Here is a 25,968-nt window from a genome sequence, read left to right as displayed (position 1 = left end):
ATTTCACGTTTGGTAAAACCAGAATTTTCATTTTTTTAATGCAGCCTATGTACAGAAAAAAAAATATTAACTTAAGCAGGTGCTTCAGTTCAGGTAAACAAAGCTCAAATTTTGAATACTTGCTGTTGAACCGAAGAATAAACTATGTGAAGGTGCTGTGATTATACTTGCACACTTCTGTAGGAGATATGATGAGACCATTATTTGGCTTAATAGTACATACTGCTTTCAAGGTACAAGGGGCTTCAAGGTGTAAGGAATATTATAATAATACTGTTCTTACACATACTCAGTATATGGTGGTAACATTTAAAATATTTATTCTGTGACTTACTGTACAAACAAGAGGAGCATCTGTTCCAAAAACATTAATGCACGTTATGTTACCCTTTTAAATCTTTCACAATAGAGTTACTGTCCTATCTTTAATACAGGAGGAAAAAAAAAAAAAAAGCAGGACCTCTCTCATCTTTGTGGTATAAGAATGTCCCATTCAGCATTACTCTGCTGCTTTAGAAGCAGATATTTTTCAAAATGTCTATGCTAAAGCCAAGACTTTGAAATTACTAAGAAAGAAACACACTGTCCTTAGTATCTCCCAAGTATGTGAAATGGTCTTGAACGGAGCTCCATGAAAGCTGTTTTTAAGTGATATAAATAAAATGGCAAGATCCATTGAGTTAGACCTTGGTTCAGTGAACTTCACACTTGATACACTGATATATGATGTTTGGCACAATGTATGATAGTTTTGTATCGTATCTGCTTTCTCTGCGTTACTTTTACTGCACTTTAGGGCAATCAAAAATATAGAATTAGAAATATAAACGTGCATTTTTTGAGAAGATAAGGGAAAACTGGTCTACGTAGTGTGTTAATCAAAGGATGAATGATATTTTTCCAAATGAAATTTAGTCACATCTTGTCTCTTCAACTGTACATCTGAAACAGTTATTTTACAATAGTAGTATTAAATAATGCTCAGAATTTGCTTTCCAAATGTGAATCCAAGCAGCTATTTTTACGTGGCCCAGACTTATCTGTCCACAGGATTTTCCAGTTGACTCTAAGATCAGATCTCGCGTATTATATGATCATTTGCAGCACTTTGCTTTTCCTGCCAAGCTCCTTATTTCCAGATACTGACAGCGAGAACAAACTTTTAAATAGCAAACTTTTTGTACCTTAAACCAATATTGTATGTAGCTGATGTGAATACGCTGATGAGAGTTCAGGAGCTTCAGTGACTTGTTAAAACCAAAGGAAACCATACAAAATGAAGCGGGTTTCTTCAAGGTATCTGTAACAGTGATGATTGAAATTAACACTCCAGTCCACTGTGTAAAGTTAAATATAACAAAGATGGAATAAACAAGAAAGCCGGCAAAATCTAAATGAGAAATCTGATTTTCTGGCATGAAACACGTTTTCTAAGGGTTTAAAAAGCCCTCTAAGTCCATGGATTTTAATTTTCTCAATTTTATCTGGATTTTTTTTTTTTTTGCTGATTGTTTTAAATTACAGATGATTGCATGGTCCTCGTTTTCTACTTCTGTTGAATAAATTCCTTGGCCTTCAGTGACTCATGAAGTGAATGAATCTCCTCTTTCTCTCGTGGGTTTAACCATGTACTAAAATTGAGGCCTTATTTTTAACAAACTAGTAATCTCACTGATGTTATGCTGAGACTTCTATGCACGCTACTATTTGCTGACACGTGTGCTTTGGTGCTGTGTGCCCATATATGTTCTTTTGTGCTGTGTGTTGTCTATCAGACAACTGAGGAAACCATGAGGGCAGGAGCGTGCAGGATGTATTTTCAGAATATCTCATATAACGTACTGGTCCTCTAACCATAGGGGCTTAGAAGTTAACTGGAACTGGCCATAGAAGTTAACTGGAACTGTGTCTCTATTAGCCTTTATGCCGGGTAGAAGATTATACTTGGAGCATGAGGTTTTTCTGGCTATATTTCTTTTATATTTACATGGAAATTAAACCTTTTTTTTTTCCCCATGAGAATAGTCAGGCGTAAAACTCCGGTTCTGTGTCCAGGGTTTCTGATATTCCTGGATGTGTGTGTGTGTGTTGGACGCTTCCTTTTGCCAGAACTCCCAGCATCTTAACTGCTTTTTGTAGTGGGAGGAGGTTTTTGTGAACATAGCTTTAAAGCTAGTTCTTTAACCTTTCTTTTAGCACAAGCTTTAAATCACATTGCTACATTTGTAGGTTAACATATCGCTCTGTTCCTTATATTTAATGATTACTAGTTAATAAAGTCAGTATTCTCTGTCAGTTAATCACTACCCCCGTGAACTCTTGCAGGGTCAAAGACTTGGGCTAATTGATAGAAGTTTATTTAAAAATATGTTGAATCTTCTACACACCAGCCAAAATATTATTTAATTTCTCTAGAAGTCGGGGTTAATTTTTGTAGGTTAGGATTATTTTTTTTTTTAAGGTTTATTCATCGTTCTGCCTTTGTACTACAGCTGCCATTTGTTTTTCTCTGCTGCAAATGGCAGTTTTGCACCTAGCCTTGTTCGTAAAATAAACACGACAACTCGGAACAATGGAACACGTTAATTCAAGTGTTTATGTGGGCAGGTGTTTTCTTTTGTTTGTTCTAGTTTTAAAGGAGTGATTGGTAGCACAAAGCGAGAGCGGAGCCCAGCTTTGCTTCTCCTCTTACTGCTAATGCTCACATGTCAAACTGGGGGAGCGTATCCCAATGGAAAAGATGTGAGTAACAGTTAAATGTCTGTCATCTCCCTGGGTGGGAAAACACATACAACATGGCGAGAACGAGTCTGAAAGCCCAGCAACTCTTGTCTGGTTTTTGTTCTCTTGACACAGGTTTTCTTGATACTGACCTTAAAGCTCGGTCCTCCTGTTTCCATAGAAATGCTTGTTTGCACAGCAGCCCCGGCCGCCTCTCAGCGTCTTGCACGTCCCTGACGAAACAGAGGAACGGTCAGCTGTGTTGTGAGATAAAAGAAATGGACTTAATACAGTAAAAAAGATTTGAAAACAGCATTGAAAAGAGAACTAGTTCTGGATTCAGTGGGACAGAGATAAAGGCAAATTTTCTGATCTTAAAAAAAACATTGAAGAGGAGCTAGAAATTAGTCTGTCTGTCATTGAAATGAGCTTCTGAGTACAGAGAGGAAATCAGATAAAAATGTCAGGACTTTTCACACTGGAAGTAGAAATGATCAAGAGCCACTTCTCTGATGATATATTTGGCTTAAAGAAAGTACAAGGAAGTACCTTTCCACATAGTACTCAAAATGCAGCAAGGCCATTAGGAAAATTAACGAAGGAAAGATACTTCAGAGCAAAACAAAAAAGGTGTGTGATTAACTGAGTTACAGATGAGTGAGTGCAATTATGCTTCATTATTTTTAAGAAAAGTGTTTTCTTTGACTGTATTCCTCCTCCCCAGCCCTTCAGGTTATTTGTGTATTGGTAGTTGTTAAGGAGTAGAAACAGCTGTGTGTGGTTGTACAGGGCATAGGGGAGTCCTGACTTGGTATCTGGCTATTACAATGTATGTACTAAATAACCAGACTCACCTAGATTCTATCTAGATAATACATATAATGCCTGATAATACACGTAAAGAACCATTTCAGTAAGCATAAAAGGGTGCTTGAGTACTAGGAGCTTCAAATGACGCAGCTGTAATCAATAGTATTTATGTACTTAATTGTCCAGAGAGAACTTCCATCAGACTCCCAGGCTTTTTTTTCCTCTTTCCTTATTCAGTCTGTCTTCTCCCGTAGCACACCACTTTTTCAGAGCAGTTCTGCCTCCCTCATAACCGGCACTGTAGTTCCTCTTTTCACCAGTTTTTTGTGTGCCAATCTCATCATATTTGCTTTATGCAAAGTGCCAGATGTGTTGGCAGGCTGGTAGGAATTATTTTTATATATGATAAGGAATAGTTTAGCTTTTGTGCCCTGAAGTAGCTGCAGTGAGACAGTAGAGTCATGTTTAACTTTAGTCATGTGAGTTCCACTTAATGCAAAATGATTATAAAGCAAATTCTCTTTCTCCTGAAGCTTTTAAAGCAGAAGGAAAATGCAAGAGAGAATTTAATGTGGGGCATGTGTTCATAGGTCAGAATAACAAGATAGTGTCTTTTTTCCAGGCTGTAAGCAATAAAAGAACAGTTGCACATGGTAAAAACAGTATGTTCTAGACTCCGTGCCAGTAAAAAAAAAAATAAAAAAAAAACACTTTGCAAATTAAAAAAAAACCCTTTTGGTTCATATGGGTTGATAGCATTTGTTAAACAAGGCTGCAGGTGAAAGGTGTTCCATAAATAGTAATAACTCTAATAGTAATTCTGTGAACTGGTAAGGCAATAAGATTTTGATGAGATGTAGAATCATTTACTCAGGCTTTTTACTCAGAAATTCCTAGAATTTCTTTGAAAAACTTACACATTTATCCAGAGATGGTTTTGCTTTGCCAGCTCTGCCCAAATTTGGATAAAACAGTCAATTTATCTTCAGGAACAGACTGTTGTTTTCCCTGATAATGTTAACCAGACTTGTGGTGAGGCCAGACACAGTGGCATTCAAAACAAGTTGTAATTAATCTGAACCACCTTATTTTTCAGATGGCAACTTGGTACTGTGAGCAGAAAACAGCTAGTGCGCCCTGTTACATAGGTCAGGATAAAAAGTAAGGTTTAAATAAAATACATATAAAAAAAATTGCGAGTGTATAAAAAAAATATATTCGGAATAAAGCATTTCAACATTTCAACATTCAGCATTTCTGATTTCAACAGAAAAAGGTTTGAGGGACTACCTGCTACATAAATCAGCAATAAATATTTTTCTGTACAAATTATTTTAGTTGATAGTCTGATGTTTATAGTGATATGTCAGTATTGTGTAATCTAACATTTGCTTCATACTGTCATTATTCATTGCAATAAACTTGCATCTGACATGTGGTATGACTCAACCCAAAGGTCATGTTGGAAAAGTGTTTTTTAGTGTTTGAGTTGCTTTTATGTTATATTTTATTGTGTGCTTTTGGCTTGAAGTGTAGTAAAATGCAGGCTCCTTAAGCTATGCCAGTACTTGAAAATAAAGATGCTGCTTCTTCAGGGGTCCTGCTCAGTGTGAGAAGAGTCTTGCTCCTCTGTCTGAACTCTGTAACCCTATGTTGTGACAGGAGGGGTTAGGGAAAACAGGACTTTGTTACTTTGTATATACCATGAAACTCTACTTTAAAGGCATTTAATGAAATTAAATCATGTAGTTGAATGACTTGGTTCACGTTGTTACCATTCTGAAGGTGTGAACCAACAAGGAAATGCTATAGAGCTCTTAGTATGGAAAGGCTGAGTGACGCTGAAGTCAGGAAGCTTTGTTTTACTCCACAAAATTGAGCAAACAAAAATCAAATCCAAATGGTCTGTGTCAGTGAATATTGAAATAGTACTGGAAATGATATTCTGTCCAGTTCCTATTTGCATTGTCAAAATTTGTACTGGAAATTCTGTTTTTACCTGGGACGACAGTCTCATCCTAGGTCCTGTGTGACGTCCTCCACTTCAGCAGGGACCGGTCATCCTTACGAGCTCTGGTGTAGTTTCTGCTTCGTCTTGAATCCACGAACTCTTGGCATTGTCTGCAAAGATTAATTTCCAGTGAGGTCTTTGTATTCCTCTTAAAAGGAATAGGTGTTTTTCCCACCAGACTGAGAGGCTGGAACAGAAATCAAAACATTTCTTATACACAAAATGTGTGTGTCTATACACAAGAGAAGTTAGGTACAGTTCTGCTGCTAATGACCTTATACTTGAATAGAAGGGAAGATGCACTTGGCAGACGATTAGTGATTGATTCATTATCTTTATGTTGGGCCTGTTCATTGATTAACTGTGGGTTTAAGAAACAACGTAGACTACTGGCCAGTAGGTTTGAAGAAAAACTAAAATGTTGATTGGGATCTCTGGCTACATTTTGAATTATTGTCATTGCTTGAAATACTCTTTTTTACGTGATTAAATAAGTTACCATCCCTGTTGATTATAACTTCTTAAATTTATAATCTTGCTCTGGACTCATTTTAATTGATGCTTTTAGGGAAAAGTGTGGTTCAAAGCTGTTAGCTTTTTGAACTCAGCTGTACTTTAAGAATATTATGGGGTTGCAGTAATCTTAATTTTTAGGGGATGACTAACTTGATGAATGAGAACACTGTAACTATCGTGTGCTCTTTCAGCTGTTGACCTCTAATATGAGACACTTAAAAAGATATCTGAGAACGATTTAGACATCTGGACTAATTGTGCCAGTTCCTTGTGTAGGCCAGAACATTAATGGCAATAACTTTTGGTCACTGTTGATGTGGATTTGAGAATAACTTTTTATCTGTAGCAAATCTTGTGATCCTATTAGTCATGCTAAATTTTAAAGAAGTTGATGGGGACTATGAAGAAAACTGGAAGAACTCGTGATAAATTGTGAAGTATTGGCTGTAACATGAACCTGTCTGCTTCATTCTGTGTCACAATTCAAATTTTCATAATCTCTTTTTTTAGAGGATTACCCCAATGGGACGTGGCTTGGAGATGAAAATAACCCCGAGATGCGGGTCCGTTGCCCCATCACCCCTGCTGACATGCTGCACATCAGCACGAACTGCCGCACAGCCGAGAAGATGGCACTGACACTGCTTGATTATCTCTTCCATCGGGAAATTCAGGCCATCTCCAACCTCTCAGGCCAAGGGAAGCATGGGAAGAAACAACTTGATCCTCTCATGATTTATGGAATTCGCTGTGAGTATAATACTGAAACTTTTGAATTTATACTGTGTAGATAAGGCAGAAACTGTCTGCTACTTGCAGTTAAACGACGTTTTGTAAGAAATGGGTATGTATTTTTGTTGCCAGACAGATGTTTTGTTTGCTTTTGTTTATGAAGGAATCCTAATGGGCTGGTTTAATTTAGTTTGTTGTGGGTGTTCACCAGAAATTCCTCAGTCTTGAAATCTGAATTCAGATTTCTTTGCAGCTACCAGCTGTGAGCGCACGAAGTGTCGTAAACGTCAGAGAAATACTGCTTTCTCAGATGATGGAACAAATAATAAAACAAATTGCACATATTTAAATATTGTTCAAGTGTTCAAAACAGTATGATCTTGAATCTTAGTTTTTTACTTCCCATTGATGTGTATTATTTCAAAAGACTTTCTGGCATTGAGATGGAAGCAATATGCAATCTCTGCTAAAGGAGAGATTAAGTATCATAAAGTCTGTGGATTCATAACAGGAACGCATCTGATGCTAATGGACTTGTGTCTGCTCCAGTGTGCACGAGTCTTTGGTTATTAAAGCTATTATGCAGTAATGAACAGATATTGCTTATATTGAAAATGGAATTTTTGCCAATTTAAAAGGAATCAAATGTGGTTTGTGTATAGAATACAGTAGGCATAGCTAGTAGTTTGGAGTGAAGAAGAATCTGGGCATGTGTATCTTGTTCTGATATATTAACTTCTAGTAGATTACCCGGTGAATACACTGAGGACAGCCCAGTCTGTTCCAGGTGCTATGGTGTAAATGTTTTCCAATAAAAGAGGTACGTGAAGACCTCTCAAACAGCCAGGCACCTGATACAAGTGTACAGCTTGTGTGTGATACCTTTGCTATGTTAGTGTGGAATTAAGAGGGAGTCTAAAAATTACCAACTTCACTAATTGAACTAATTTTAATCATAGAATGGTTTGGGTTGGAAGGGACCTTAAAGATCATTGAGTTCCACACCCCCTGCCATGTGCAGGGACACCTCCCACTAGACCAGGTTGCTCAAAGCCCCATCCAGCCTGGCCTTGAACACCTCCAGGGATGGGGAAGCAGATATATTTACTATACCAGTAGATTTCACTGTTAAAAGATTCTTTATAGTCATGTCTTATGTAGGTCACTGGAGGATTAGTAGAGTGGGAATAATTTGTTATACTAGAGTATTTTGTATGCAATTGCCAATTTGAAATGCCAATTAAAGTTTAAAAACATAGCCAGAGCGCGCTTATTTTGAATGGTGTTTTAAGTATTTGATGCTTTGTTTTTATGCTTCTGTTAGGGCAATCTGTTTGATAGTTACGTGGAAGAAAATGTGAAGAATATTCTATGATGAGACTGCTGGGCTTTCTTTACACTCAGCTGAAGAAATATGGTCCTATTGACCTGCTTTTGGTTCTAGCAATTTGCTGGCTACCCTGGGGAAATTGATAGGCAAAACTAACCCATTCAGTTTGCTGCATTAGGCCAGTTTTTGGGTCGTTATATACCTGAAGCAGAAGACTTCATGCTTATACTGCAAATATATTTAATATGTATTTTTAAGAGAGATTATGATTCAAAGTAATTTTGATCTCCAAAACCTTTTTATCTATTGATCTCGTAAATAACCTTGTTCCATTGTGTTTTTAAAACTTAGAGGTTTTTGACAATAGTTTTTAGAAACATAAAGAAATGAATCTTTCTCCAGTGTTAAAGCAAGTCACCGGCAGCCCTTTTCCCCATTGCTTAAACCTCTGAGTAAGTCAAATCAAATGAGTGAGTTTATAACTATTTGTGTAGGAAGAGCAGATTTCTGAAAACATGAGCATGGGGAAGGAATGTGCTTATGTGACTTGAGTGCTCAAGCTAGGGATTATGTCATTTATATGAGGCATTCTGACCGTGAAGAAGTTGGATTATAGAAGTGATCCCTGCAGTTGGAAAAAGTCTGCGATGGCATAAATGTAACAGCGGTGGATCCTAAGCAGCAGCGTTCTGAATGATGGGCACAGAAACTGCTGTCTGTGTCTTTGATATCATAAGCACGTTTGGAAGGTTTGGGATTCAGGTACCCGAAACATATCTGTATTTCTTCTTCGTGTTGACTAGTGTTTTGCTTTCTGTTGGGAACCAGTCCATAACAAACTAGGGATTGTGTCTGCCTTCTGGAAGAAATACAGCCTGTGTCAGTCTGACCAGGGTTTACTTTTTTCGGGTACCTAAATGTTAATGGTTATTGAGATTTGCTGTCAGCAATGACGAAGGATCCTGTGGCAACAAATAATGAAAATGCATGTAAATTTGATGAAGCAGCAAACGTCTCCTTAATGTTAGAGGAATTAGCATCCCTAATGTTTGTCAGAGGGGTACTGGGAAGAGCCCTGCCATGCCATATGCGCTTTGCTTTGCCAGTCCGCAGACCATCTGGTTTTTATTGGTGAAGTGTTGTTCCATAAAATCTACCAAAAACTGAGTGCAGCGCTAGCATGGGAACTGAATTAGGTGGTTGTCCTGACAGTGTGGTTTGCTTCTGCTCTAAGCAGTAATACATTGGAGGCATTATTTTAAACTTAAATGAAAAATCTAATGTCATCAGCCTCACATTTGCCAATCATAGCTAGAAAAGCTCAAGCCAATATAAAGGATTTTATTTTTCCTTTTGTTTCAAGTTTCTTAAAGATTGTCAGTGGAAAGATATTCCTTCCTTTCTTTTTTCTAGAAGAAAAAGAAAACACCAACCAAATCTGTATTTAATAGAGAAAATATTTTCTGTAATATGCAGAAAGTATACAACATGAAGAGATGTATATTTATTAAAAATTCTTGATATACTGCATAAGGTTTACCGCAAGAGAGATGAAAGTTATCTTTGGAAGTATACATTTTCACTTGTGGTATAAATTTGCTTGTGGAGTGGCAGTGGTATTGAAGAGAGTCTTTGGGCAAGAAACCAAAATGACTTAAACACAGTATATGTCATTAAGTAGCTCATTACTTCAGCCCTACTAAAAACATAGACATTTTCTGGTGAAATATAAGAACATCCACAGTTGTAACATTCTTTGTGTAACAGAAAATACAGGTCTTTTGAGATTTTACAACAATCGCCACAAATGAGTTTGAAAAAACAGATTTCCAAATTCAGAGTTTTGCATTTGTAAGAAACTTAAATTACAAAGGATGATTTTTGGATGTTGTCTTGGAAGAAATTGAGAGGGGATTTCTGAAGTTCATAAAAGGAAAGCTATTGGTAGTTCTTTTTCTTTAAAATAATCTAAGTAATTAAATGAAGGTAAAATAATATTAGTTATTTCCTGTATGTGTAATTTTGTTAGCATGTCATTTCTGTGGAAGCCGCTTGCATCTGCACATGTGTGTTTGCAGACTCTCACCAGTAATTTTTTAATATATTTCTCAGTTTTGGCCAATTATGACGAGAGGATGGAAGATCGGTACCTACAAATTAAATGCAGAATGAGTGTTTGGGTTAAAGAAGGAAATACAAATTCACTAATTGCGTTAAGGGGAACCTGTGCCCTTAGTTTGGTTGTGTTATTGCACACCAGAAATCCTCTTTGGGCTCCATACAGTTGTCTGATGCTCAGGGAACTATTTACGCATATTGAAATAACCCTCACATTAGGGACACGATTGTTGTTTAAAAACAAAACAAGCAAAAAGACCCCAAACCCCCCAGAACCCACAGAGGGGAGGGTACCGTGGTGAAAGATGTATGAGCAGTGTTACTGCCTGCTTAGTACTATTCTGTTGAATTATCCTCTCAGGGATTTCAAGACTACTTTGTAGAGTCAATTTTTGCAGATTTCCATTCATGAGGTAACGTTTATTTCATCCAGAATATATCTCTGTTATTTAAATAACATAGGAAAAAAGTGTTGTCTGAAAATACTTATGATAAAGTCTGATTTTTAACTATATGGAAAATGTCTATTCTGTTTCAAATGGCATATGACTTTAAGATGCAGTTTAAAAAGTAGGCTAGAAAGTAATTCCCGATCAAAGTTTGGTGTTTCTATTGTGTCATAACGTTGCTTCCAGTAAAGATGGGACCGCCTTTCCACTGTACTAGTTGAAAGAGATGTTAATACAGTTTGATAGAAGAGTGAAGCGTAGCGGTGTCCTCTTCAGAGGGCTGTTCAAATAGAATTAAGCACAATATCGCTTTACAAAATCCATTGACACAATACAGCTTGGGAAGCAGACCACCCACCTTTGTTTAATGGGAAACACATTTGACTCCTGCTTGATTGTATAAAGTACATCAGTTAGATCAGTGTATATATGTGTGTGTGTGTGTGTATTCCTGCACTTAACCCAAACGTAATGCAGGTTGGGCCAGTTTAGGCAACTTGTAACTTGTCAAGTAAAATCCGCAGATCGCAGTAACTCACTACTGTTTCAGCTTCTCATTTACTTTTAATGAAGATTTTGATCTTAATAGCAATGCAGGATAAACAACAAATATACCACACTTGGGTTCTTCCTTCTTAAGCATTATCATGCTTTTAAATGCTGGAGGAAGGGCAGTAAGTCGCTTCTTATATACAAATGGTTAGCTCTAACGTTCTCACCGGTGGATCTATTTTATGAGATGCTGCAGACTGTTGCTACCATATAGCATGTTTTGTATAAATGAACATTACAGTTACCGAAGGTGTACACTATAAATACAGAATGTATTTAGTATTCTGTTTTTTCATTTTTCCACTTCAAAAAAGCCGGTTTTATTGCTGTATTTCTATAAGCTATACCAATTTTTCCTTTTATCTCCTTTTTTTGCTTCTTAATCTTTGTATACTTTTTTTTTGCACACTCTCTCTGTCTTCCTTTCATTTCCTGTTTATAATTCTTGGCTTCCTGTGTCTCATTTCGGAATATCTTACTAATCACTAACTGTCAGTGTACAGTGTATATGTACAGTCATTTCAAACACTGTTAGACCTGGATGCAACAGAGATTGCTACAAGCCTTGGTTGTCAGCAGTTGCAGATGTGCATCTAGACCTTGAGTTCCATCAGGACACTGTTGGAGAACAAGACAAATTCAAACTTTTTCAAATTGGCACTTTGTCCTATCTCTTTAATATTGCATCAGCACTAGAAATTGATGAATTTCTGTAACTTAAATTGTTGAGACTGCATTGCTAATTGTCATTTCAGTCCATCCCCCTTGACAGACCACCTAACTCAAGAATCAGTCATGGTCTGGATTCTCTGGAGGTTTGGGGGGAAGAAGAATGGGTTAGTGGCAGTGCTCAAGTTAGTAATTTGGTGAGGATCTCTGATGTTTTCTGTTTAACTCGTGCTTCTGTTTCTTCATTATGTAGGACATTAATTAATCTTCCAAACTATAGTATTCTGAAAAGAAGTTGCGGGGTTTGCATCTGCATGCATGAGCTAATCTTGTGGTGCCTGGAAATGCTTTTTGCCAACATTTTCTTCTCCTAGTAATAAATACTATGGACTGTAGCTCTTTGGAAATAAAAACTCGCTTTGGTCTGTTCCTTTGAGGACTGCGGTGTTATCGGATGCTGTAGTGAACTTCTCAACTGCCAGATCATGGTTTAGAGGTAGGACAAACTTCATTTTGCAGTTTGAAGAGTTGAGTATAAGCAGACAAGAATTTGCTGAATTCTGCAGCATCATGGCTGTGGGAGATGGGGGAGTTGAAGCAGGTTCTCCTGAGACGTGTGCTCATCAGAACCTCTGTTCTGAACCTCACCAAGTGGACCACTTCCATCTGACAGTTTCAGAACAGCTGCACTGTGGTTCGTTCTGAAGTCTGTGAGGGTGGGGACTGTTGTTTAGGGGTAGAACTCGGGAAGAGAGGAGGGAGAGCCTGCAGAGGTGTTGAACTATCTCAGACTCGAGAAGAGAGCGAGAAGCAAAGTCTGAGAGTTCAGTACATCTTTAAACGGAAAGAAGTGAAAGAAAGCATTTCTGCTGTGCTTTTCTCAGATCCGAAAAGCATTAATTTTTTTGGTACAGCACCCTCGGGAAAGGCCTTGTGATGCAGCAGTGCTGCTTTCTGCAAACCTGTTGTCTTCCTTGGAGCTGCAAAAGTCTGGCTTCAGTTCCAAATAGCTGCTTCTTTGTGAATCAATTAAATGCTGCCACATGGAGGGAAGTGATAACCTCTTTTGAGGCTAGGCAAGAAGATAATATGAGAACCCATTGAGTTTATCTCAGCACCGCAGTTCTCATAAATGGCATCAATGCTGGCACTTGCTTACTGACTTTATGTAAGCACTGTAATTTAATGCTGGCTGTTGTTTTCTTCTTTCCTGGGCACTTAGGTTTATTTCAATTATTTTCCTGGCCAGTTACTGTTTAATAAACTGAAATAAAGGCAGCAATTTGGGGACATAATATAAATTGTCGGCAATGTGTTTTCTCTCTCCTTCTCACACTTTTCTTGTTGTTCTTGCATTATACAAGCTATGAATTTAATTTTGCATTCTTGAACATAAGCAGCTGCTTAGCCTGTCAGTCACAACTGTGACTGCGTGTAACTTGATTGTGCGTGATGTGCTGTCAAGCATTTGTGAGTTTGTAGGCTCTACGGAAAGAAGGAAACTAATGCATTAGGTCACTTGGACCATCTCTTTCCAGCTGATGCACCGTTGTTCCATCCTGTCAATACTTTTCCGCTTTGGCTGGACGTACTTAAAGTACGTGCTGAAGTGCCCTGGTCCTCACTTCTTGAGAGGCAGCTAGAAACATTCAGATAAGCCTGTGAGCGTACAAGCAGTTTTCTCAGTGACTTTAAATGTTGCTTCAGGAGTGTATAATGAAAAAAGGGGCGAGTTGTGTAATTTGTAAGAAAGATGTGCTCATTGGGACGGTTACTGCTACAAATAGGATAACTTAGTTGAACAAGGGCTGGTGTTTTTTTTTTTTCTAATGAAAATGAAGGGAGTCTAGTGTGGATTTCAGAAGTCATTACATATTCATGCCCCAAGCCCTGATGTCAGCAAGAAGTATTGGAAATTGAAGCACTGGAACAGGTTTCCCAGGGAAGTTGTGGATGCCCCATCCCTGGAAGTGTTTAAGGCCAGGCTGAATGGGGCTTTGAGCAACCTGCTCTAGTGGAGGTGTCCCTGCCCATGGCAGGGTGGTTGGAACTCAATGATCTTTAAGGTCCCTTCCAACTCTAACCGTTCTATGATTTATAATCGATGCGTTGAGTGTGATGCCCAAGGATCATCTTTATCGATACTGCAGATCCATCCGGGCTATGAAGTTAGAAGTGAAATAGAGGACTCCTTGTGTCACGGTTGTACTAATCACTGTTTTCTTTGGACTGATGCCTCCATATGTGGAACTTCTCCAGCGTTATGACTGTCTGCAGGGTAGTTACTACAGTGTGCAGCTGTGGTGTCCCTTTAGGGCTTAATTCAGGAGGATGCGGAGCATGCTTTGCTCTCAGCATCGGTAGAGGAGGCTGGTGGTTACCCGGTATTACTCAGGCTCGGTCCCTGCATAAATAATAGATCCTAATGAACTTTCACTGGGATCCAGGCAAGAAATATTTTCTTCACTATCGAAGGCCTATGAATGACAAAATTGAACTTTTACAGTGTGGTTTTAGAAGACATGAAGAGTCTAAGAAAGTATTTGATCCCTGACATTTTGAGAGGAAAAGCAGCTCAGCCACCAAACGCAGTTTGATCAGCACAAAAATAATGTACGTTCATCTGGAAAATGCATTGCCGCATTCAAGGCGAGCTGTGATTTCACAAAATCTCGTAAACAGAGTTCCAGAAAGTTTGCATGGCTTTTCCTTTCCTGGCTTTGAACTTTTTCCTCCATTTCACAAGGGTTAAAAAGTGAAGTGAGGAGATGCCTCAAGCTGACTGCAAGTAAAATGTAAATAAATTCCCGCAGTGTTCAGGTTTTCTGTCGTGCCAATCCTTTCCAAACCCACAAGCTCCTTCGGAAGGGGAGAAATTTTCGTTGTTGATTCATAAGCGAGTTTTTCTTGGCGGCACGTGTGGGGGCGTTTGCCATCCAGCTGGGCTCCCGAGGCGCTGCGGCGAGGGCTTATGTAAGGGGTGTCTCGGGAAGGGGTGGTGGTGGGGGAAGCAACAACCCTCCTTTTTTCCATCGGTTCTGCTGCCGCTTCTGTCAGATCACATTGTGCTGCTGCGTAAAAGACAAACAGCTGTTTAATCAACTTCTCTGTAAAATTGTGGCTATCAAAAATGACCTGATGTGTGGTTATTGGCAGCGGCTCCTTAAAATCAGAAGCATTTATTTCGATCAAGCGTTATTGCTTCAATTTAGGTGATTCCATTTGTTTTGAGCATCAGACTGATTTTAAACAGTAAGCTGATCCTTTGGCAATAAACACATCATATACTTAGGTATGTTCCATTCCAAAACAGAATGATGTCTGATAAACCTTGTGGGAGTGTTTCTCCCGGTGAGTAAAAGAAATAGCAAGATCTTTTTTTTTGCTCACTCTGATCGTAAATGAATGCTCTGACATTTTGAATGTGCAAAACTACAAGGTAAATTTTAACTGAAGACTTAATAGCATGGTACCCCATAAGTGCTTTTTTTTTTTTATGCAAAAAGAAGGTAATAGTTATGACAAACCTATTTGGTATTTTACATGGAAGGAGGTTGTTAGTGGCCAGGTAAATCAAACAAGCATTGGAGTCTTTAGGTCCTAATCTTCATGAAAAGCCATTTCAGATGAAAACGCTTGTGCAGTCTGTATGGGATGCTGCCATTGCAATTTTTAGCTGTGCAGCTATAGTTATATGAAGGATATGATTTTGTGTTTTCTTTTAAAAATGAAGAAAGAAATGCAACCATTTGTATATCCTTCGTCCAGTATCATTGCAGCAGAGTACCTCTCATGGAATTTGTGAACTGAGGCATCTCTAGTAGATGACATGAAGACTTTTCTGTTTTCAGATTATAAAGCCTCTGATTTGGTCTAGAAATATTTTCTTGTGGGGTTGATTGATTCATTTAATGAGTTAGACACTTCATGTTTTTGATAATTATACTCTGGTTATTAAACACGTATGCAGCTGTTAATATTCTGTCACCATCAGAGAAAAGTGATCAAAAGATCCCTACGGGGAATGCCTTAAATGGCCACCGCTGCCACACGCCACGTGGAACTCACTTCAATCAAACTGTGCAACCAGGAACATCAAAAATACTCTATTGCTGTAGTGATTAATTCGCTCCCTTCCATTTCAGAGCATCTCTCTGGTTCTGCAGCTCTGCTAACCTTTTATAGCACTTGGCTCGGGCTGCAAGGGAGCCGGAGATTGAGCAAACATACACATGCATGGGTAAAAATGCTGTCATTTCTTGCCAGAATGGTAAATTTGAGGCTCCGCTAGATGGCATCATCTGCATGCTTATGGCTGTCTCTTGATGTCAAAATAAAACAGGTTCTGCTTTTGGTAAAATAGATAAAAATAGGCTGGCTGGTTTTCCAGGAAGGTGGTAAGGTTTGTCTGAATGTAGGAGCTCTTCTGTTTCAGATGATCCATTGGTGGAATTTGGAGATCCTAGATGCTAATTAATTTTAGTTTTGTTTTTGAAAATTCTGGTAGGGTACTGTAGATCTGCAAGGGTCTCTTGAAATTTGCAGAACTAGGGCATTTAAAATAATCTTTAATTTCATGTTTATTCTGGTTCTGTGATTTTTTTTTTTTAAATTAAATACTCAGGCAAATATTCTAAATAAGTATTAATAAATATTAATGAAATATTCAGACAAATTAACTTTTAATAAAATAAAATTAGATGTTAAATATTCTGATAATTCAAAACTCGTTATTGTTTCATTTGAGGAACAGTACATTACCAGAATTAAATCTGAGCCAGATCTGCATAAAAGCATCAAGAAGATGCTGCCTTCTCTTGGTAAACATTTGGTTTTGTAATACTTTAAATCTTCTAAAATACAAGACATTCTCTCTGTGTTTTATAGAAAGCAAGAATAGAGAAAGAGAAACTTTATGCCTTTTGGGTTGTACTGCTTTCTTACTGTGCTTTTCTTACTGCATAAAGTTATGCTTTAAAAACAAAAACCAACCAACAAACAAAAAACTGTCTGAATTTTGGATAGCACGTATGTTACGTGAAGCAGAAAGAGTTCTAGCAATCACTTGTAAAAGATGCATCGTCTCCTGCAGCAGCCTTTGATCTGGTACGATTGAGAGAAATGCAGAAAAATAAATGTGGTTACAGCCATCTGTTTGCATCCACCAAATGGTCAGATCTGCAGCTTCAGATTGACAAAGTTGCGATGACTGAAGCAGTGAATAATTCACTTTAATCTGTTATTTGAGCCACAAGCCTATATGTGTAAACACTTCTTATGCTGTTTAGTAGATAAATAAAACAAGTTCATTTCTGAAATGTTTCCTCAGCTTGATAGAGTAATTTGAGGTTATTGAGGAAAACTTTCTTGCCTGTTCTTCCAAATAGTTGTGTTCTATTTGCATAGAACTGTAATCAGCAGATTGCCTAAACAGTGTAATTAGCGTTTTATAAATAGTTGCTGATAGCAGTTTAACACTTCCTCTGGCTTTCCTTGATGCTGGTGCATCAAAATGCCCTCTCTTCATCCCAGAAAGTATTTCTACCAGATAGATACTTAATTTGAACTTGGCTTTATTTTAGGAGCTGAGGCGAGAAAACCTTGTTTGAAATTGTTCGTTTTCTTGAAATGGCTAAAACATTCTGATTCCATGTGTATTAGAAAGGAGTTTTTAATTCTAAAAGGCAAGCAATGAGTGATAAGATGTTACCTCGACCCATCCTGTTCTTGAACTCGGAGAATTTTACAGTAGTCATAGTTTGGGGCAGATGGTGTCTTGGTAATTTTAAGACCTGTGTTCCTGGGTTTTTGGGGAGTAGGAATGGGACACTGACAGGTTGCTGTCAGTTCGGTCTGCAAAAATTTATGTTCACAGTCTCGCTTCTATTCCAGTTATTTTGTAAAAGGTAGGAAAATACAATGTTTAGAATTTGGTTCCTTAATGTGCTGACGTGTGTATTTGTAAAACACCGACATCATGATGGCATCTGGAAGCCAGGAGAATTAGGCAATATGAGGAATACACTCCTAGGAAAAAAAAAACAAACCCAACATTTTTTGGTGTCCCTAAAGTTAGTCCTTATTCCCTAAATCATCTATTCACATGCTCACGCTTAAGACCACTGACTTCACTGGTGTCTCTCACATCTGGAGTGTTTCCTTGAACGTGCCTGGCTTTCAATTGTGTTCTCAGTGGTATTTAAGAATTTCCTTACTCCCTTGTCACAACATTTAATTTTCTTAGTGTAGGTAAACAATTTGTAGGTATTTGTTGTAAAGCAGTTGTTGTAAAATTAGCAATTTGTGTTTTGTCATGAAGTTACCTAAGATAAGACTCCTCGTGATCTCTAGTCGCGTTGAGTTCCTGTTGTTTGATTAACATGGTTATATACAGGTTTATGTATTATTATAACTTAGTTGAAGAGTACAATAAAAGAATCCATTTTCTGTGGAATCTCATTTGCAGAAATCCTCTATAAGCCTATCTTCTGCACCTAGGAAAACAGGCATTTCTTTAAAAGCTGACAATTGAAAATTTCCTGAAAAAGTTCAGATTTTGTGAACACTTTATAGTGTTTGTTTTTTAATATTTCACTGTTTAAAATATTCTGGTTACTGACACAGGTTTAGTAAATCCTTCTTTAGGTATGTGTAGTAGAATAGGATTTCAGTTGTATTTGAGGCTGTTCGCAAATACCCCCTGGATACAGTTTGTACTATAAGGTGTGCTCACTCCAGTCCCTGGTAGTCTATACATTTATAGCTGTTTGAAAGCTCTGAATGTAACAGTTAAACAAAGGAACTGTAGAAATGAAGTGAAAAACAGAGTAAATTCTTGGTAGCTGAATTTTCCTTCCCTCCTCCCTCTCTCCAAGTTTTTAATGGCTCCCCCCGTCTCCTTTTGGACGTTGTGTAGCCTGTGGATGAGAGCAATGTTACGGAAAGTGGTTATCTGGTGACATGACTGAGGTTCACGAGCATGTGATGTTGGAGAAGCTGCCAACGTTCTGCCATCCCACCGACGGGAACGGGGCGAGTTTTCCTTCAGTGAGGACGATGTTGCCCTCCCCTCCTGCATCCCTTTGCCCAACCCTAAACGCTTCTGAGTTTTGGAGGGGGAAAGTGCCTCCCAGCTGTGGAGATCATACCCCCCCCTCCCAGCTGTCAAATGAGTAAACAATTACTCTTTTTAAAATTGTTTCAATATGGTCAATGCATGACCATAATTACGTTTGAAGAATTGAAGCCTGAAGGCGCAAGAAGTAACTTCAGTGGTGCTTAATTTTTTTCCTCCGCTGTTCCAGTCTTTAGTACAGCAGATTTTGTTGTCATACGCTATTTGTTTAATAAAAAGAACTCCAAATGTATGACCCTTATGTGAAAATATGCATTTTGTTAGCCAAAACCCTAAATAATCGCCCCCTTCATGATTCTGTGCAAGCAGAATCTGAAGCCCTTGTTTTTCATAATATCCATCATATTCTTGTCCATTAAAAAAAGATTCTGTTCATCAGTTTAATCATTTGAATGTTGAATATGACATCCTGTTGCTTTTCCTCTAGACGTTAAAAATGATGTTGAATTTGAAAATGGAGCAGTTAACCAAATCTGTTTGGATTGCACATTCAATGTAAATGTGTCTTTATTTTACACATGTGGCTGTTAGATTCTCTGGGGGTCACAGTTTCCCTAATCTTTCAAAATGTAACAATCACAGAGGGGAAAGTCTGTGCCATCTCAGTATAATGGGCAGCGAAGTCCATGAAAATAATGATTTACATTTTAATTTTCCAAATATGACTGGTATTTATGGAGAATGGGAAGCAGCACAACCTAGCAATATCCAAATGCAAGCTAATGATGTGAAGTTTGTTTTTTTAGGAGGCTGATTTTTGAATGCAGTATCAAGATGGAATATTCCATGTCTGGTTTTGCTATTGCAAATGTCTTCTCTTCCTCCTCAATTTGCTCTTAATTAAATTTCGTTACAATTTAAGGTTTTATGTGGATTGTTTTGTCTGCTGACTGACTTATGACCTTTAAGAAAGCGAGGATTGCTTTCTCAGGAGCAGTGTTTTCATGGAGTTTTCTTTTTCTTCTTATTAGCCCTGTTCTTGAAGAAAACACCCCATTTTCCCCCTGATTTTGTATACTAGATCCCTGAAAAGTTTGGGAGTGTATAGTCATTTTTGACATCATTGCTGATGATCTTTGTGTTTGCACCAGATGATCTTCACTGTATTTACAAGCTTTTTTTTTTTTTCTCCTTTGAACCACAGAAAGATTTATTTTGTGGTGCACGAGAAACATTTTAGAACTTGTTGTGTCCGTCGTCTTTTTAGTTTTATAGGAACTTTGGCAAAAATGTGCTGTGTTTCTAATCTAGGATCCGGAAGGCAAAACTTAGTGTGATGCACCTGTTGGCTTTTAAAGCTGACTTCTTCAATTTTCCTGATGCGCGCGTGCCTTCCTCCTCAGCTTTTGCTTGATGAGATTTGAACGTTGGTTTTTGCTTGCAAACCAAAGTGATTTCCTCTGTGCCTTTCAGAATAGCCTGTGTCTCTGTGAATTCTTTATGCGGACCTTTCTGTCTCCCAGGCTGCTGCTAGTAGGTATCTGGTCTTTAGAAATCACTCGGGCTCTTCCAATTTATTAAATAACTGTTTTAAGACTCTGTTGTGTTTTCATAGAAAGCTTTGTTTAGGAAGTGAGGTTCCCAAATAAAGCAAACTTTGGAACCTTCGTGTTTTAAAAACAAGCACATCCGTTGTTTTGAATGTTGCCGGAGACCATCCATTGTCCTAAATAACAAGATCGCTACAAACAGTCAGCTGTTCTTAGATGATCTAAATCCTTTACTTCAATCTCCTTGTGTAAGTGCATCTGTCTTCCAAAATACTGTTGTCTTTTTGCCAAAGTGCTGAATTATATTGCTGAATGTATTCTTTATGTGTTTTTAGCAGGGTTGTTATGTGGCTCGTAGATACTGTGGCTGCTTACAAATTACAATGCTTCATGCTGCTTTTGACTAGCAAACGATCTGAAAAAGTCAAATCGCTTCTCACTGAAGTATTTCTGTCTTTTCTAATATGGAGTTCCCCAAGTTAAATGTCTCATTTGCAGTATCTTGTTTTAGTGCTGCCTTTCTAACTTTTTTTTGGTATTTGACATGCTCAGAATGAGACAGCTGAGAGCTCTCCTGCGTGTGATCGCTTATGGATAGAGAACAGAAAGTCAGCATGCTTCAGTTTTCTATTATTGTTTGCACATGTTCTTGGGATATATCTCTCTACTACAGGTAAATCATATATCTAATGTTATGGTGAACTTTTTATCTACTTAAAAAATACTCCACTGTCATTAGCATTAGATTTTTCTTCAGTCATCCGTGGACTGTTAAGAGATGTGGTTGCTAAAGACCTGTTTGTAGAATAACACTTTAGATTGTAATACCAACTGGGTAGATTTATACATCTGAAATTCATTTAATCTTTATATCAACTATCTTTGTACTTCAGGGCTAATTTTTCATGCCTGATTTGCATGTGCAGTTACTGTGACTGAGTATGCAGTTATGGTAAAAATCTGGGCAGACAGCAGGCATTTCGTCTATCCCAGTTTTACACCTTTGACCACCGTAACAGCTAAGTAGGAATTATATGAATAAGGGAAAAGAATAAAGCACACCTGGCCTTGAAAATCTGTGCCTGATGTCTTGGGTCTCTCTAGCCTAAAATCTTCTTCTCTGACTCTACCCTGTTTAGCTTGTTACCTGTTTTCAGGCTTTCTTCTATAGTCATGTTCTCTCCATGAGGGTAATGGTCTCTATCCAGTCTTTCGTGGCCGTTCCTTATCACATTGATTAAATGACAGCTTTTGTGATCAGTAAATAGAAGGTCTTTTCCTCTCTTCCCTCAGTAGAGCAATTCCTGGGCCTTTTTATGTCACATCTGTGGCACTTGTCCTCTTACACAGCTTGGATCTCCTAGTATGAACAGCTCAATGCACCTGAAACTGTCTTATCCCAAGTAATTTATGTTGCTTTTGATTTCTCTTTGAATTAACTGACATCCTGGAATATCCCATGGGTTACGCTGAAATAGAATTCCTCGCTAGACTGCTTCTCTGTGAGAGTTTTCTCTGACCTGCAGTTGATTCACTCCCTTCTCTAAACAGAGCAGCATACAACGTGAGAGTCATTAAAATGTATTTATGAATGAAATATGGACTTTTTTTTTTCCAAAATAACCACAGAGCTTATGACTGTGTTTTGTGTAGGACTACACAAGTACTTTTGTACGTACTGACAGCTGAAGTTGTACAAAGAGTTAAAGCACAACTATTTTTATTGGACATCACTGCAAACATTTATAAACCCATTCCTCTGTGTAGTGTATATTAGTAATAGATTACACTGAGAAGTGTGTTCTCAGTATCTACAATACAGAATGTGCTTTCCTTTTGCTGACACCTATGGAAAGGAAAGCGTTGCACGGCAGCAGATGATAATTTCAGTCGATTTTCCTCCTTTCCTACTCCCACCCCCTTTTTGGAGACATAATGTAGGGGCTGTAAAGCAATCTCTGAGGAACGCATTTGCCAGTGAGAAATGTTGGGGCCTTTAAAGTGCTTTTGAATTAGCTTTTTGATGCTAGTATTTTCCTCCTATATATTCTGGTCTTTATTTCAAATTACTTTTTGACCGGATCTATAAAAAAAATATTATTTAGAACATTGGAAAATAAGTGTGTTTAAAAACTGATGATGGCTTTAGAGATACTGATCTAACATAATCAGTACAGTAACCTGCAAATTTCAGTTTCTGAGGACTCTGGGCTCATTTGGAATATAGAGGTAAGTACAAAGCTCATAGTTTGTGCAACCCTGGAATTTTGGGGCTGTAGGCTTCAAATCAGTTGTCTTATGGGGGCAAACCATACCCTGTCTGTAGGACAATACAACAGCTTGAGCAAGTACTTCACAGGATCAGGATCCTATTTGAGAGTAAAATTGAAAAACCCAGTAGGTTGAAAAGATTATTTTACTTTGCAGGGTCTGCAAAGCAACTGATGCCAAAAGGAAAATAAGAATCTTAAAGAGATCCTTCAAGCATAGTCATGTTGAGTGAAAGCATATATTGCTGCTTTGGATTGTTTTTCACCTGCACTATTGCACATCTAAATCTGGAAAGTTTAGAAGTACTGAAGTTTTAGAGAATGTTGAATGTTCAGATAGTTCTGTTTTAATTCACGGGTTTTGAACCTTGGGGTTTAATTTTTCAAGTGCTTTTTCTGCAGCCAGGAGGATTATAGATTTCCTTAACATACAGTCAGATGCTCTCAACTGTCAATGCTTTAAGCAAAATCTAAACCACTCTGAAGCTTACAATGAAATGGTAAAAGTATGTAGCAATATGAGGAGGACCTTGAAACAGCTGACAATGCACATGTTTCCTTCCCAATTTTAAAGCCATTTGTCCAGATGTTGAGACAAGTATTTCTTGTCAAAAGTATGCTTTTTTGCTCCCTCTGTTTCTTGTATAACTCGGCTTTCCCTTTGGGTGCAGAGGTTGCACATGGTAACGAACCAGGTTTGAGCTGGCAGCAGGACTCAGTCTGTATGAGCTTTGTTTCAAAGTACTCGGTTCAACCCAGCAGTCAACGTTGTGTTTATATTACAGTTTGGCAACTTAGCACCAAATGCTGGAAAGTGCATAATGTGGCTCTTTAAATGAGTTAATACTAGTAGTAATATTTTCAGAAGATTCTAATTTTGTATTGCATTTTTATTGGATTCTGATGAATTTTGAATTGAGCTTTAAAAGAGGTTTTTATAGGGAGCTTTATACGGCTTCCTACTGTCGTGGTTTAACCCCAGCCGGCAAATAGAACCGTGCAGCCGTTTGCTTACCCCTTCTTCCTCCCCCCCCGAAGAAGGATTGGGGGAAAACAAAACAAAAAAAAAAAAAAAAGGGGGAGGGGAAAGGGAGGAAAAAACCCCTCATGGGTTGAGATAAAGATAGTTTAATAGAAACAATAATAGAAAAGGAAAAATAACAATAATGATGTGGGTCACTCTCACCACCTGGTGAATTGGCACTGGCCCAAGCAGTGATCACGGATTCCCACCCCCCTGCTAACCCCGATTTTTATACTGAACATAATGTGTATGGTACGGAATATTTCATTGGCCATTCCATCCTTCTGTCTGTTCTATGGGAAGCTGAAAAAAGTCCTTGAATAGTGTAAGTATCACTTACCACCAATTAAAACGAGTAGGTGTTATTGACAATCTTTTGACAGCAGTCACTAGAAAGAAAATTAACTCTTTCCCAGCTGAAACCAGGATACTTGCTTATCAGATTTATATGTATCGCGGGGCACTACCAGTGAAAAATAAAGCTTTATCCATTTTTGGCTTCAGAGTGCTGGATCCTCCTGTTGGTCACTGTTGCACAGCTTGAGTGTAATACTGCAGTTTCTATGGACAGAAGTTTAGATTAGAAAACTTCACAGACCACTGACATTTTTAAATACATAACTGTGCATATGTATGATTACTTAATTTGGTGAATAGTTGTTGAAATCACATCACTGTAAAGCTTTGGCGTTTTTTGTAATGTTTTGGTATTCCTCCAGGTGATGTCAAGCATGAGGGCTGTTATAAAATTCTCAGAGTTGCTTTGTTCACCCTGTGTGTGTGTGACAGTGGGTGTCATCTGAAAATATGAATTTATGCTGATTTTCACCCCTTTGTGTTTCTGTCTAATTACAGGTCACCTATTTTACAAATTTGGAATCACAGAATCTGACTGGTATCGAATCAAGCAAAGCATAGACTCCAAATGCCGAACAGCTTGGAGGCGGAAACAGCGAGGGCAGAGTCTTGCTGTGAAAAGCTTTTCGAGGCGAACACCTTCATCATCATCTTACAGTGGCTCAGGTAAAAAAAACCAAAGAAACCCGCCAAACCCCACACAGGCCAAACAAACCCCAACAGAAATGGAAACTTATAGTAATAATTTGGTTTTCAATATACCTGAAAATTATTTTGATCTTAAGTTATATTTACAACAGGTGCGTGTAGTGGCCACAAATGTGAATACTTTTGTGTCACAAAGGTAAATAGATAAACCCATATTTCTCACAACTGAATTTTTGCAGTGGATTTTTTAAATTATTTTGGAAGTACCATTTATCATTGGCAAAGAGGCCTCTCTGTTACAGTGTATGTATGTCTACAGTGCTCCTCAAGGAGTGTTTGCCTGTACTAAGTGAAGCCAACCATTCGCAGTTAAATCATCATGGGCCTTCAGTGCAAGCCAACCGCCTCCTGGTACATTCGGAGTCCTTCGCAGCTTCACGGGGCTTGTTCCAAAGTAGATCCCATGTAGGATGAGCTTGTAATCCCATTCATCTACAAATTGCAGTCACGCTCCTGGTTGCAGTGCATTAATGATCCTACAAAGGAAGTGAGATGTGTGTGTGTGTTCACAAAGAGAAGAGGGAGAAGGGAGTCTGTCTCTAAACCAGTAGTACAACACAGATTTGCCAGAAGTGAAGGTATACTGTATTCCAGTGTGTGAGAGACTGGCTTTGTTGATTTTTACGTTATCTGAATGCCTGGCTTCGCTGAGATGCTTTAGAACGTCCACCCACATGTGTTAACTGAAAAAATTCAGCACATGCATCTTTGTGCTATCACGTGGGGGTTTTCTTACCATGTTCAGTTTTGTTTGAGAAGGTCAAAATGTTTCTGCAATTGATGATCCTAAGAAGAGTCAAGTGAATAAATCTTTCTCAGTGTGTTCACATCATTTAGTAGGACGTGCTAAATTTTGTTCCTGAAATATTTTCCTCTGAAGAAATTAAGTATGTTGTAGGTGATTCTATATTTCCATATAGGTATGCAGGCATGAATAATAATAACAAATGAAAAATACTGACCTAAGAAGTGTTCTCATAGGACATTTCTGGCTCACGCTTTTAATATAAAGCAGTGTTACGGGACATTTGTACATCATATATTAAAAACAGTGTTTTGGAAGTGAGCCCGAAGAA

The 25,968-nt window shown here is 38.1% G+C and overlaps 1 protein-coding gene across 8 annotated transcripts in view; it reads left to right on the top strand.

Moving 5' to 3' along the window:
• The window catches only part of BANP (BTG3 associated nuclear protein), a 157,061-nt gene that overhangs the window by 45,418 nt on the left and 85,675 nt on the right, over nucleotides 1–25,968 (top strand). For all 8 annotated transcript variants that reach the window (XM_074157900.1, XM_074157903.1, XM_074157904.1 and 5 more), the window contains 2 exons: nucleotides 6,569–6,808; nucleotides 24,683–24,850. In XM_074157900.1, coding sequence (XP_074014001.1) covers nucleotides 6,569–6,808; nucleotides 24,683–24,850 — 408 coding nt within the window. The remainder of the gene's footprint in view (nucleotides 1–6,568; nucleotides 6,809–24,682; nucleotides 24,851–25,968) is intronic.

The sequence above is a fragment of the Numenius arquata genome, chromosome 13 (assembly GCF_964106895.1).
Source record: "Numenius arquata chromosome 13, bNumArq3.hap1.1, whole genome shotgun sequence".
Taxonomy (NCBI): domain Eukaryota; kingdom Metazoa; phylum Chordata; class Aves; order Charadriiformes; family Scolopacidae; genus Numenius; species Numenius arquata.
The sequence above is the reverse complement of the archived record's forward strand: the minus strand, read 5'-3'. Positions and strand labels throughout refer to the sequence as shown.